This window comes from Danio rerio, chromosome 14, assembly GCF_052040795.2.
Source record: "Danio rerio strain M-AB ecotype USA chromosome 14, GRCz13ab, whole genome shotgun sequence".
NCBI classification, from domain to species: Eukaryota; Metazoa; Chordata; class Actinopteri; order Cypriniformes; family Danionidae; genus Danio; species Danio rerio.
In genome coordinates, this window is record NC_141034.1 from 8,577,520 (window position 1) to 8,593,148 (window position 15,629).

The 15,629-nt window shown below is 34.5% G+C and overlaps 1 protein-coding gene and 1 long non-coding RNA gene across 22 annotated transcripts in view; one reads left to right on the top strand and one right to left on the bottom strand.

The window, feature by feature from the left end:
* The window catches only part of cxxc5b (CXXC finger protein 5b), a 41,376-nt gene extending 29,901 nt beyond the window's left edge, over nucleotides 1-11,475 (top strand). For 6 of the 21 annotated variants that reach the window (XM_087281203.1, XM_087281187.1, XM_087281202.1 and 3 more), the window contains exons 3-4: nucleotides 8,815-10,791; nucleotides 10,990-11,475. In XM_087281203.1, coding sequence (XP_087137329.1) covers nucleotide 8,815 — 1 coding nt within the window. In that variant the 3' untranslated portion in view covers nucleotides 8,816-10,791; nucleotides 10,990-11,475. The remainder of the gene's footprint in view (nucleotides 1-8,814; nucleotides 10,792-10,989) is intronic. The other 15 variants (XM_087281198.1, XM_087281193.1, XM_087281197.1 and 12 more) reach the window with 3 other exon arrangements.
* Nucleotides 11,476-13,711: 2,236 nt separating this feature from the next.
* On the bottom strand, nucleotides 13,712-15,106 carry LOC147840765 (uncharacterized). Its single transcript, XR_015507147.1, has 4 exons — nucleotides 14,974-15,106; nucleotides 14,712-14,797; nucleotides 14,353-14,392; nucleotides 13,712-14,255 (listed from the first exon to the last, which is right to left on the bottom strand). It is a non-coding gene; the product is annotated as an uncharacterized LOC147840765 (long non-coding RNA).
* Between the last annotated feature and the right edge of the window lie 523 nt (nucleotides 15,107-15,629).

Here is a 15,629-nt window from a genome sequence, read left to right on the forward strand (position 1 = left end):
AAATAAAACAAACACACACAAGAAATGCACGTACGCCAGACATGCAGTTGGCGTGGACCAACGCATATTCTTACGTTCATTTCATCATTAGTAAATCCACACGTGAGCGTGAAATCTGGCGTACGCAAAGTTTCCCAGGTCTACCCAGGTCTGGCGGGAGCAGTTTTAGCTTAGCTTAGCATAAATCATTGAATCAGATTATACCATTAGTATCTAACAGAAAAATTACTAAGTTTTATTTATTTTATTTAAAAGTTGACTTTTCTATAGTTCAATTGTGTATTTTTTAAGCTAATATGGATAGGAACTATGCTCTTATGCTGGCGTATTAGTCAAGGAACTTTGCTGTTGTGCCACAGCCGTAGCAGGCGCATTGGTACAATGCAGAGCCTGAAGTCCACAGTAGGTAACATTGCCTATTAATCCTATTCTCATACTTAAACCTCCACATCAAAGTTGCTGAAAGCAAAAATGGTCAATGTGCTCTAGGAATGGCCAACCCAGTCACCTGACATGAACATTATTGAGCATGCCTGGGGTAAGATGAAGGAAGAGGCATTAAAGATGAATCCAAAGAATCTTGATAAACTCTGGGAGTCCTGCAAGACCGCTTTCTTTGCCGTTCCAGATGACTTTATTAATAAGTGATTTGAGTCAGTGCAGAGATGTATGGATGCAGTCCTCTAAGCTCATGGGAGTCATACACAATATTAATTTTTTCTCCACTGCATCATGACTTTATATTCTATACAGTACATTATTTCTGTTAAGTGACAAGACTTATGTCTAAGCAAAGTCAGACCTTACTGTCCTAATGAAATAATTAAAATTCAAGGCACGATCATATTTAATTTTGGTAAAATAAGCGTAATCTGGAGGCCTTTGCCTTTTATTTAAGCCACTTCTGATACCAAATGATCCACTAGAAGTCAAGTTATTATTTGTTGTTCCAAAACTTGGATAGGTAACAAGACTTTTGTCAGGCAGTGTAAACTACAAAAATGTTGCCAAAAACTGAAATGTTTTACACTTGTGTTTTAAAATGACACAACAACATTTTCAAAACAGTCTGCATTTACACATTCACAAAACGGCCCAAAACTCTGTATTACATATGCCAGACCAGCATATGCAGCTGTCACCTTGTTAGTAAATAATACCTGTAAGGAAGTGCTGATGTGCAGTCAGCAGCTCAGCTCTGGTGTGTGTGTGTGTGTGTGTGTGTGTGTGTATAATTAGCTGTGTGTGTATGATGCGTGTCCACTGTTGGCTGTAATGTTACATAAATCCACACTTTGCCAATAGATCATTAGCAAATGCTTAAGCAACAACAGCACTACCATGTAGTCCTCTATTGTTGTGTGTTTGTTTGCTCTTGCCTGTAACCTGCACATGCATGATGTCAGTTTTCAAAGACTTTCATTTTAGGTTGTCTGCACAGACACAACAATGATGGCATTTTCAAAGATGTCCACCTTGAAACCCATTTTTAAATGGATGCATTTCAGTCCCAAAAATGCTGATGTTGTGTAAACTAACAAGCAAAAACTTTATCATTTTTGGCTAAAAGTGTTGTTTTAACAGCCCTTCAGATCTCTGACAACACTGCTATTTTTTTCCTAATCAGAAAGCAGTCGGGTTTGTCACTTTTTGGAGTCCCCGACACATGTCTGTTGTGGTCTGCGCTATTTGCAGTGCGTTTCTATATTTGCATGTGTTGTGAGAATTTCTGTCAGTTTTTCACTCAGTTGTCTTGTGCTTTTCTATTTGCTTGTTTTTGCAGATTTCTAACGTTTCAGAGATTGTAATTGAATTCTTTTTCTACTCCACTACACCACTTTTTTATAGCTTTCCATGTAAGCAATAGAGACAAACAGTAGGGCATAAGGCAAGGCGATTAATTTAAAAGTAATGGAAATCGACATTCTGAACCTATAATCGGTTTAATTTTTCCAGGTCGATTTTATTCGATTACTTTTCTCACCGCATATGAAGATTATCAGGCTATTGATTCGGTTCAATTTGATTTCTTGGTGCATCACAGTGCATTGACGATGCTTTCCCTACACAGTTTTATATTTTCTTCAAAGCAGCAATTCTTGTTTTAAAATGTATATATATTAGCGCTGTCAAAATTAGTGCATTACGCATGCGATCAATTTGAAATAATTAATGCGTAAAAAAATGTACGCAATTAACGCAGTTGTAGTTTTTTTTTTTACTTCCTGTTGTGGTCAACGTGTGTTTAACATGCAAAGAAATATGGATAAAACCAAGGCAGCGCTTAAGTTTCAGTATAAATTAATTAATGTCGCATCACCAGGCTATCCAGAGTTTCATGCAATTTCGGTTGTTTTATTTTTGACTTTCGACTTCGTTTTAATAGAATTTGATACTGTATGGCAAACGGAAAAAAAATCCTCTGCATTTCGTGACTCGGTGGTCCTTTAAGATAATCAAAAATCGCTGCTTACATAGTGGACTCTTAAAAAGAGTATCATCTTAATCATATTAAGTGAAGTTTCATAAACTAATTTCGAGAGGAGCTTGTGATATGATTGAGCACAGCTGGCCACTCATTTGTAATCAGTAATAATCCAATCAGAGTGATCCTAGCCTACTATAAATGGATCACTCTCTAATTTTTTCCTTATCTTCATTTCGGAAGAATCCCCCCTTCCACCCCATCTCCTCCTTTCTCTCCCCCTTCTAAAAGGGGGAACTATCAAGAACTTCCTGATCTCGGATCCTCTGATATGCTTATTGACCGGGCGGGAGCCCTGGGCTCAAATATCTCCGAGCTCAGGGTTCTCTCCCGCGACAGCATGCCAAACCTGCTATAATGCTAAGCATAACTAAGTGTGAACTCTTGAAAGTCGGAGTATTGGTGTCCATGTAAATGTACTCAGAAAGTGTAAGATGAAGTCGCGAGCTGTCACAGACAGCCCATTCAAATGCCTTTCAGCATGAGCCCTCAAATGTGTCATCAAGTTTGACGTGTTTCCTCTTTAAAAGCAACTTTTGTAAAGCGTATGCTTCGCGTTGTTGTATCAAAATCCGTGTGAAATATAGCCATACTTTAATTTGATGAACGCGATCATGCGTGTTGAATCTGAAGGGAGTCGCTCCGGCTGCCCTGTCCTTACCTGCGTGCGTTTTGTGTGTGTGTTTGTGTCTGTGTCAGCCCCATGCACAGAGTACAGACCCTTAAGGGGCAGGTGCTCAACGCCATCGCAAAGTGAATAGCAAGTGCTTCTGAGAGGAGTACCTCAGCCAATGAGGGCAGAGGGGCAGTGGCTTTAGCCACCGGGCCACTCCCCTGTGCACGGCCCTGGGAAAGACTGTCCAGCAAACACACACACAGTGAAATTGTGCAGTTTCTGCATTAAGTAGCTGGAGTGTTGTAAATACTCGCGCTCGCCTCCCTGGCCATAGTAAACTACGGTGACATATCGCATATGAGATAAATGACATCACTACTTCATAACTGGTTATGATTACTACTGAACCGATACCAAATTGTTTGCATTGCATCGGGGTGCACCGAAGAAACAATAATTTTGACACCCCACCAACGATGTTTTCAAGGTATTACGCGGTTTTTAAACCCTCAAAATTTTGTGCAATACCGTTCCTCAGGTATGTGTACGATTTTTTATTTACGTTTTTGTTGTTGTTGTTGTTGTTGTTTAGGACAACAGTATGTCCAGCAGAAAAGATGGTGTTTTTGTAAAATTGTAAAAAATATATATATGTTTTTAAAACAAATGAAGACAGCAAAATTTAATTGTTCATTTATCCTGACACGTTTATTGCTCCAAAATATTTTAAACGTTTCTCAAAATAAAATATACTGCGTTCAAAAGGGGAAAGAGTCTTTGTTTTTTACCAAGACATTTAAGAAGAACATATTTTAGAACAGTAATCACAATACCGTGATATTTTTATCCACAGTTATCATACCATCAGGATCTTATACTGGCCCATGCCTAGCATCGTTAGGGTTTGCATTATCTTAGTAGTGCTTTCAGCTTGTTATGTGTTTTTGAATAAATGTTAAGCCATATATTGACGGGGTGTTCACGTATATTTCGGTGTGTGTTTGTGAGTGCTTTTTATTGACTGCGGGATTGGTCTGGTGAATAAGGCATAGAGGACTTATGGAGTTTAAAGAGCCCTTTATTGACAGGTCACAGTCAGTGGTGTGGGGGTCTATTGACTGCTTGGTGTGCGTGCGTGCGTGCATGCGTGTGTGTGTGTGTTTAGGATGGATAGATGCGTTTTATATGTAAGCTTTTCATGTGTTCTGAGCCAGCTTAGGCGTGTGTGTTGTGTAAAACTCATTGGATTGCTGGTCATTGATCATACCTTGCATGTCATTGCTTGCGACTTCTGTTGATGTGTGTGTGTTTTGCATGAAGACTCATCTCAATGTGTGTGTGTGTGTGTGTGTGTGTGTGTGTGTGTGTGTGTGTGTGTGTGTGTGTGTGTGTGTGTGTTTTGGAAAGTCCCTGATAGCTGGAAGTAGATGGCGGCTGAGTGGGTGGGGTCTCAGACATTGCTCCGCCCCCTTCCTCTTGTAGAGGAATCTCAGCCTCACAGCCAGGCGACTGAAGTATTTTAGGAACAGCGTGTGTGTGTGTGTCTGTGTGTGTGTGCTGGAGATCTACAGACAGGCAGACACACTATATATCAACATATATCAGTATCTGCTTACATTTACATACATTTTCTCCTTGGACTTTTTTTTTGAGTGGTGTTTGCTAAGGTATCGTTATAGCTATTGCTCATACTTGAGCTGCAGACATAAATGACACTTCGAATTAAGAGATGTTTTGTAAAAAGTGCTCTCAACTAGCTAGACCACTTTAGCATGCCCTTAGCAATAGATCAAACAAACCAAAAAAAACACTTAAAAATGGCTAGGAACTCATCCTCTTGACAAATGCAATACTGTTTCCAGATCCAAGCCTCTATTCATTTCAATTGAGAAAACAGACATTTGTGAGTACTTTATTTTTTGTCATATAACACATTACAATGAATCTCATCATGGTTCACTCTATGATCGCTGTACTTGCTGCATCGTGGACACCGGTATTTTAACAATTTATAAAAAAAAATTCATGAAGTTCTGGCCATCTGATATATATATATATATATATATATATATATATATATATATATATATATATATATATATATATATATATATATATATATATATATATATATATATATATATATACACATACAGTTAAGGTCAGAATTATTAGCCCCCCTGTTTATTTTTTTTTTCCATTTATGTTTAACGTAGAGAGCTCTTCAACACATTTGTAAACATAATAGTTTTAATAACTCATTTCTAATAACTGATTTATTTTATCTTTGCTATGATGACAGTAAAAATATTAGACTAGAATTTTTTCAAGACACTTCTATACAGCTTAAAGTGACATTTAAAGGCTTAACTTGGTTGATTAGGTGATCTAGGCAAGTTAGGGTAATTAGGCAAGTTATTATGTAATGATGGTTTGTTCTGTTGACTATCGGAAAAAAAAATAGCTTAAAGGGGCTAATAATTTTTTCCTTAAAATTGTTCTTAAAAATTAATAACTGCTTTTATTCTAGCCAAAATAAAATAAATAAGACTTTCTCCAGAAGAAAAAAATATTATACTAATTAAAATATTAATATAGAAAAATATTAATATAGTACCGTCAGTCAATAAGATTCTCCTGCTCACCAAGACTGTATTTATATAATCAAAAATACAGTAAAACTGTAAAATTTTTAAATGTTATTGCACTATAAAATTACTGTTCAAAAGTAGTTTATAATTTAATTTAATAATTTATTCCAATGATTTTAAAGATGAACTTTCAGCTTTATTACTTCAGTATTCAGTCACATGATCCTTTAGGAAATCACTCTAATATTAATTATTATTGTTATTATTATTGTTGTTGTTGTTGTTCTTCTTCTTCTTTTTCTTCTTCTTCTTCTTTTTTTTCTTCTTCTTCTTCTTTTTCTTCTTCTTCTTCTCCTTCTTCTTCTTCTTCTTATTATTATTAGTGACTGGAGTATTGACAGCAGTAATAACTGAAGTAATAATTTCATTTGAAACTACATACAATAAGAAAGCAGTTATTTAAATTAAAATTATTATTTTTTTTTTATTTAATGAATGTTGCCTTGATTAAAAAAAGAAAACATGTTCCCAAATGACCCCAAACTTTTGACCGGTAGTGTATATATTTATTTATTTATTTATTTATTTATTTATTTATTTATTTATTTATTTATTTATTTATTTATTATTATTATTTAAATTATGTATTAAAATATTCATACAGCATATTTTTGGTAATATTATTTTTAGCATCATATGTAGCAAAATGACATCATATTTTGATATATATTTTTTAATTATTATTAAATAAGTGGGTTTATTTGCATAGATCATTTATTTATTATTAAATAAAAAGTTTACATTAATAACACATATAATTGCATTTATAATATATACATTTATTAATAATAAAATATAAGAGGTATATAGTATATAATCATGTAATTTGCATATTGTCTTAGAGTATACCAATGTAATTGTAAAATCTTAAAAAATGTAAATACTAAAATATCATAATTGCAAAAAATAGTAATAATAATAATAATAATAATATTAGCAACAGCAATAGTTAGAATTATTATTATTATTATCTTGGACGCTTATTCATTATTGTCATAAATCAAAATAATAAATGTAAATATTCACGTATATATAAATAATAATAATAATAATAATAATAATAATAATAATAAAAGAAAAGAAATGCAGTTTTATTTGCATAGTATAAGATTATTTAATTATTAATTATTAAACCACATATTGTTGCTATTTTTAATGCCATTGTTATTATTATTATTATTATTATTATTATTATTATTGATCTATTGTTATAGTACACTGACCATTTGGTCATTAAAAAGCAGAAGTAAAACCATTCTAGATCATCTTCAAACATAAAAATAAATATTATTGATCCAGTGTTTATTGGCCTCTTGATCCACTTTTTGTACTGTCATTCCTGTATGTATGTGCGTTCATGTGTTTGAGTGTGATGTAGAGACGTGATGATGGGTTAAAAAATAACCTTTGAAATTAATCCTGTGTGTGCGCATGTGTGTGTCTGTCTGTGTGTGTCATGCACTCACGCTCTGTCTCATTGGCCATGTGCATGGGCCGACAGCCCATCTGTGTTGGCTTGTCTATGGGGTCGATGAGGGAAAAGGGGTCTGGATGCATGTGTGTGTGCGCGCATACAAACGCCAAAGCCCTGTCAGAGAGTAATGAGAGAGTGGGAGAGAGTGTTTGGGAAACAGAAAGAGGGACTAGGTCACGTAAGGTGAAATCACTGCCTGTGCATGTTACTTGACGAAGAAGGGAACGCGCTCCCCTCCCTCGGTTTTTCGTTCTGGATGTCTTCCCAGGAAACGCTGCCGTTGTCTCCACTCTCCCCAAAGTCCCACAGCCATAGACTACCCCCTGCCCAGTCCCAAAGCAGGCTGGGAAAAAATCTGCCATTTGCACCACTGCGGTATTTCAGCCCTTTACGGTCTCAGTAATTCTGGCTCCGCAGGAAAGAGAGGGATTTGTAACTGAAAAAAAAAAAGTGAACAAGGTCTGGAGATGAGGGTTGAGAGTCCGGTGTAATAAGACGTTTCTATGAAGCCAGATCAGTCTCAGAAATAATACATTTACGAAATAAAATTACTATTCAATTCACATTTACAAAATGGAATTCGTAATTTCGAAACACGATTCGTAAATAGACAAATCCAATTCGTAAATTCTAAATACAATTCATAAATATACAAAACACAATTTGTAAATTCAAAACACAATTCGTAAAAGTGCAAAATACAATTCATAAATTCATACGTCAATTCAAAACACAACTCATAAATAAGCAAATCCAGTTCTAAAATTCAAAACATAATTCGTAAATTCAAAATAATAGTCATAAACGCGCATATCCAATTCGGAAATTTAAAACACTATTCATAAACATGCAAATCCAGTTCGTAAATTTAAAACACAATTTGTAAATTCAAAACACAGTTCATAAATTCAAAAGAGAATTTATAAATTTGCTAATTTAATTAGTAAATTCAAAACACAGTTCATAAATTTGTAAATCCAATTCGTAAATTCAAAATACAGATCTTAAATTCGAAAATCCAATTCGTAAGTTGAAAATACAATTTGTCAATTCAAAACACAATTTGTAAATTCTAAACACAATTCATCAATTCGAAGTACAAATCAGGAAATTGGCAAATCTAATTCATGAATTCAAAACAAAATTCGTAAATTCGCAAATCCAATTCATAAAATCAAAACCCAATTCATCATTTTAAAAGATAATTCATAAATTTGCTAATTGAATTCATAAACTCAAAACAAAATTCGTCAATTCAAAACACAATTTATAAATATGCAAATCCAATTTGTAAACTCAAAACACATTTCATAAATGCACGCCAGTTCTTTTGGGCAAATATTTATGAATTTTACTTGTAAATTCACAAATTGTCTTTTGAATTTGCAAATTAAATTTGTATATTTGTGAGGTTTTTGTAAATGTGAGTTTTATTTTTGCAAATGTATTATTTTTGAGACTGATCTGGCTCCATACGTTTTCCCCTTTTTTTTTTACTGCTTCATTGTTGATGTTGATGTTGAATTATCAGTGACTCACGCTGTTTTCTTTGCTCATTTCCTTCCCCTGTCTTTCCTGTCTTTCCAAGAAGGTGATGCTGCCAACCGGAGCTCCTTTCCGATGGTTCCCGTAGGGCAGCTGGAGCCTCCCCCATGACTTCCATCCCATAATGAAGGACTCCCGATGTACGCTGACTCCCGTCACACTTCTACTCGGAACGCCGTGGCGCTTGTTGTAAACACTGGGTGCAAACAAACAAATAAAACAAACGGAAAGAGGAATGAAAGCACTATTTGATGACGAACATGTCCTGAACCAAAAATAAACAGAGAATAACGGAATGTCATTCCGTTTTTTTTTTCTTCTCTTTTTTTCCTGTTCCATTTCGGAACCATCTGAGTTCGGAATCTTGCCCTTTATTGGATGCTCTGGAACTATTTGCCGCCAAATGGAAAACGGACAATCATTTTTATTTGTGTGTTTTAGTGGTTTTGTTTGTCCATGTGTGGAGAAATGCCGTAATTTCGTTTAGAGAATGTAATCCCAAGGCTCTGTTTTAAAGCTTGTGATAATTAAGGAGCACTATTGTAATTTAGCACAGTGGTTCTTACCGACTGCCTCAATGTTACGATTGCCTTTTTATGTTGAGGTTTGCTTTTGTTTTACTTTTTGTTTGTTTGTTTTTTTTGGATTTTTTTTGGAGCTTTTTCTCAATATTTGATATGAAAATGACCATGAAAAACACTCTGATGTAGCATCCCTGACTTCAAACATGCTTGAAAGGTCCTTTTTTCGGGAAGGGGGTTGTTGTTTTTTAAAAGCTATAGGATTGCTGGGATTGGAGGGAAGGTGACGCTGATGAAACTGCAATATTGTATCCAGCTGGATACCAGCTACGCGAAGGACCCGCCTCCTTTTTCATGTAGCCTTATGGGATTGGTCAGATGGAAACCACAGGTTATTAGCAGACCACGATCTCCAAAATTCAGGAATTTAATGATGTGTTATGATAATATTTCTAAGATTAGTCTTTTTAACTGTCGAATTACCCTGACACTTGAATTCCAGAAGTTGCTTTTACATGATTTGGGGAAGGAATAATACTGTTTAAACCTTTCAGTATATGTAAGTCATTGAGCTTTCAAGGGGTCATGAAGTAGGAAAGCAAAATCTACTTGATCTTTTGACATGCAAGAGCTCATAGTACTATAAAAACATCCTGTAAGATTCAGAACTCAACACTTTGTGGTTTCTCTAAAATCAACTCATGTTGAAAAGCAGTCTGCCGAAACCGCAGGTTCTGGAATGTTGTACTTCATGATGTCATAGAATGGATAAGCCCCTACACAAGAGATCATCACCCACTTCTACTCTACTGGCTTTTTAGCTCTGCTAATATGCAAAACTGTCAGCCAATCAGAGCAGCAGGCATATATTTCTAAATTACAATTGGCCACGCCCATTTGAACAGCATTCTGATCAAAAAGAGCACAGATAATAGTCAATTGCTTCTTAATTATGACATTTTTGGATATACAAAATATTAAAAACATTATTAGTGGACTTCAGAGAACACTTCAAAACAAAAACTAAATTGACGACATCTTTAAATAGATTAAGATTTCAAGACTATACCTTTTTTTATCACTGCAGCACAAAAAGCTGTATAACACTAATTATATAAATTATTAGCCCCCTAAATAATTAGCCCCCCTGTCTATTTATTTCACTAATTTCTGTTTGACAGAGAGATGTTTTCAACACATTTGTAAACATAATAGTTTTAATAATTAATTTCTAATAACTGAATTGTTTTATCTTTGTCATGATGACAGTAAATAATATTTGACTAGATCATTTTTCAAGACACTTCTATACAGCTTAAAGTGACATTTAAAGGCTTAACTAGGTTAATTAGGTTAACCAGGCAGGCTAGGGTAATTAGGCAAGTTATTGTATGACAAAGTCTGTTTTGTAGACTATATAAAAAGAATATAGCTTAAAGGGGCTAATAATATTGACCTTGAAATGGTTTTTAAAAAATTTAAAAACTGCTTTTATTCCAGTCAAAATAAAACAAATAAGACTTTCTCCAGAAGAAAAAACATTATCAGACATACAGTAAAAATCTCCTTGCTCTGTTAAACATTATTTGGGAAATATTAAAAAAAGAAAAACTAAATCAAATGGGCGCTAATAATTCTGACTTCAACTGTGTGTATGTATATATATATATACACTATATACAGATATATATATACAGATATATCTATATCACTAATTAGCAAAAACTTTTCATATTATTTTCTGTCCACTACTTATCAGCCATGTAAAATTGGCCTTCTATAACAATTTCTGTGAGAGTCAAATGCACAAAACATACATTAAATCCCTTTACTCAAGTCTTGTGAAAGCGACTTTTGGTCATCCACATAACATGAACACCATGTTGGGATTCGAGGCTTTTCTTTTAGCTGTAAATGTCATTTTGGTGTTTATTCTTCTTCTTTCTCCCTCATTCTGAAACCCTACTTAACTGGATCACCCCAGCTGAAACACTGATCTAGATTGAGTGAAATGCACAATACCAAAATGATTTCGAGGCAGTATCCAACAGCACGCCATTCCCGTGCCGTATGGGGCCAAATTTATCGGTCTGCGTAAAAATGAATGCATGTATTTGTGTCCAAAGCCAACCGTTCTGAGGTCTTGGCAGTCCTCAATTTAATAAACAGAGGTGCAAACCAAACATTTCTATAGTCGATGTGGAACTATGTTACATTCTAGAGCATTTCAAGAGTGATGACCACTGGATTTAAAAAAAAAAAAATTATAGATTTACGGAATTTTTTTTGGTTTGTTTCTTAGAGTGTTTTAGAGCAAAGATGGATTTATCTCTCTGTTGTATAAATGTGAATGAATTTATAGTCCTTTGGTTACATTTTTATGCCTTGTCACAATCAGGGGTACATTTCCCAAACAACAATATAACTCATGGCTGAACTATCATAATACGATGCATCATTTGGGAAATGAACGATGTAGTGACGAGTGTTTTTCAAAACCGTAATGCTTTGTTGCAGATCCATTATTTGAACCATGTTAGTTTTAACATAAAACTTTCAAAATCACGATCTAAATGGGACGAAGTAACAACTTCTTTAGAGAAAAAAGAACATAATTTTTGTGCAAATTATATTGTTTTACATGTACTCACTTAATATTAGGCTAGTTTGGATAAAAACATGCTCTCGTCATATGAACGGAAATATATACACATACTATAAATATGCCATATTCTAAAACATAAAACCACGTACAAAAAACCGACACAAATTCTAATCTCATATATAAATCATAAATTGTTAATGCTTGTGATTTGGGCTATTTATTAAGAAATGAAAAAAAATCCTACTCAATAATAGTAATTATTATTATAAGTAGTAGTAGAAGTATTTTTATTATTAATTTATAGTTTTTAATTTATTACTATTATTATTATTATTATTATTATTAATATTATTATTTCTATTATTATGAAGATATTGTTTATTTATTTGTTTTAATTTTTTAAGTCTACTTTTACTATAACTATAACACATTCTAATCACTGCAGAAATCTTCCAACCAACAAGCCATGTCAGAAGGCTACATTAAATTAAAACCAATGCCGAATGCTATATATTTTTGTTTTCACAGGCTTTGGAGACGCAACATAAATTTCGCTTTTAAATAATAGGTCACCTATAGCTTTCGTCATGAGCCACGTCTGTTTAAAATGACATCAATGTTTTTAAAGTGCACTACGAAGGGAACGCAACTGTCAATCTGAAAATCGCTTAAACTGAACTGTAAAAATACTTTGAAACAAATTACACCTAAGAGTATTTTTTTTTAAACATTCGAAGTTTAAACGTTGGAATGTTTGAAATGAATAGTGCAAAGAGTAGATAGCTGGGAATAGAACACAACCAGGAACTATGTTTCTATCTACAGCTCTAGAGGTGTAGTTGCAAGTGCACAAGTTTGTGATGCAGTTTGCGAATGTTTGTTGGACCGATGTATTTGGAAAACGCCAAATCAACGAACTATGTTTGTAACGAAGCAACTTGCGACCTTAGTTGGATAACGATGGTTCTCGAAAACGCACCCCAGATAGGTTAAAGGGTTAGTTCACCAAAAATGTATTCTGTTATTAATCACTCACCCTCATGTTATTCCAACACCCTGAAACCTTCATTCATTTTCAGAATGAAAATTACAATATTTTGGATGAAACCTGAGACTCATTCAAATTGGATAAAAATACCAACAAAAAACCCTCAAAAATGTCCGTGTGCCTTTAGTGGTTTAATTGGAATATTTTCAAGCTACGAGAATACTTTATTCACTTGTGGAACAAAATGAACAACTTTATTAAAAAAAAAAAACAATTCTCCTCAGTGTCAGTATAGGCCAAGCAATCACATGTGCGATGTCATACTTTTGGCATTAAAACATTTCAAAGTAAGAGAGACACACTCCAGGATCTGGGTATATATCGGTGCAGTGTTCTCATGAACATGCACAATATACTGACACTGAGAAGAAGAAACTGTTCAGTGCTGTTTTTTACAACCTTTATTGACATTGAACAATTACTGTTTATGGCGGCTCTCAGATTTCATCCAAATGATCTTAACGTGTGTTCTGAAGAATGAAAGAAGTTCCAGGGAGATTGGAACTACACAGCAAAATATGGGGACCCAAAACAACTCTATGGGTGTTAATTTCAACACTTTGAAAGTGTCTCATGGGGTCCACTCAAAACAAAGTTAAATCAACACTTTCAAAAGGGTTGGCACATTGACACCGAAGTAAGGGTTGATTTTAACTCTGGGCAGAGTTAAAAAATGTAACTATATTTAACACCGCCTGGTGTAATATATTATTTTATTCAACTCTCTTGAGTGTAAATATGGTAAAAAGGTCAAATAGACTGTAAATTACAAAAGAAAAAACATTTTATTTGAAAACTTTCACCACTTCAACAACTCATTCAGTTTTTAAAATGCAACAATGTCAAATATGCTTTAAATGTTTTATTAGTACAGACATTATCAACAAAATATGTATGACCAGTGCTCAAAAAGGCTGTTTCAGTCCTTTGGTCCAAACTTGATGTGTTATCAGAGCAATTTGAAAGTTCAATATAGCGTCACTCATAGTTTACTTCTGAACTCATAGTTTTCTTCTGAAATTACATTTTAAACAACTTGGCTTGCAAATCTTTCACTTCTGGTGTTTCCTTGGTCCTCCATATCAAACAGAGCAGTTCAAATGAAGGTATAAATGCTGTAAACTTGTGTGAAAACAAACTGGAGCTAGGAAATCTCATCAAGCATGTCCTGTGAATGAAGTGCTTCCCAGCCACAGGATGACCTTTTTATCTACTGACGATGTAGTAGCTGCTGATCGCTCGTCTGGTGGTTCCTGATGCACGGATATAGGGTGATGCTCATCTAAGAACTCTTCAAGACTCCAGCATGACTAAGAAAAATGTTTGAAAACAAATTGCAATCAAATTCTATGATATATTTAAAAGAACATTTAAAGTAAATAAAACATTCAAGAAATCTAAACTCACCTTTTGAAAATCTTCATGATCCACAACTTGACTCTCCCAGCTGGTTGAGGTGACAGGATATGGAAAAGTAGAAAAAAACACATACATCACTGTTGGATCTCCAAAAACAATTAGGTTAACCACTATGACTAGAACTGGAAAAACAGGCAGCTGTCTGTCCAGAATCCTGAATTTAACACAACACTTGGAGCAAAATTTAGAGGAGCTTAAAATCTTTTATATCATTTAGTGATGCTGACTTCCCCAAAATATTGGCCACAGTGTAAAAAATATTCATAAACTTCATAAACAACAGTTTTCTGTAAGCGTGTGCGTGCGTGCGTGCGTGCGTGCGTGTGTGTGCGTGCGTGTTTCTTTACCAGATTCAACTTGTTAGGCCCTTTCAGGTCCAGTATTGACGCCACCTTTCCTGGAGTCTAGCAGATGTTTCAGGTCCAAATATAATCTAAAATATTAGGATAAGCAGAAGAGGAAAAGTGCAAAGGAAAGAGCAAAACATTATTTAAGTAACAGTTCACCCACAATACAAAACTTATCACCTTCATGTCATTAATTATTCTTTAATGCTCTAATACCCTCTCAGCTTATTGTGAAACAAATACAGAACTTTATCAAACATACCTTCATTATTATCACCACATATGACAAAGAAGGTGTGCTTGGTCATTTCACCAACTCTGGAAATACACCATCCGTCTCTAATCAGCCACCGTCACAGGGTCTTGTGTTATTGTATAGAGAACTGTGGCTGTTAAAAAACAACAAAAAATTAGTATCTAACACATATGCATAACCTTCAGATAAAAGGAGAGATGAACATCACAAAGTATGCCTCACACTTTTTCAGATATCTTTTGATTCAGATGTTGATTATTGATAATTAATCTACAAATCAAACCTGTATCATCATTAGGCTGCTCAAATATGAATCAGTTTATTAATTTTACAGACAGGTGGCTGTTTACAACGCACTAAATTGTCTTTAATAAAAAGGAAATGTTGTGTACAGTACATGCTAAGTTTAGCCTATACTTTTAAGCACAATATCATGCGGGAGAAAAAGCTTGACTAAGATGTTCCTGACAACATAAATAGCCTAACTTACTAACGTCAGACATCCCGAGTTGGGAAAAGTAATTTTCGGGGGATACAGAGTTGATTTGCGGGAGGTAGCGGGAGAAATGAGTACCTAAAGAACAATGGGATGAGTTGCGCGCGACGTACCTAAAGAGCGGTGGGGGTGACTTGCGCGCGACGTACCTGAAGAGCGGTGGGGG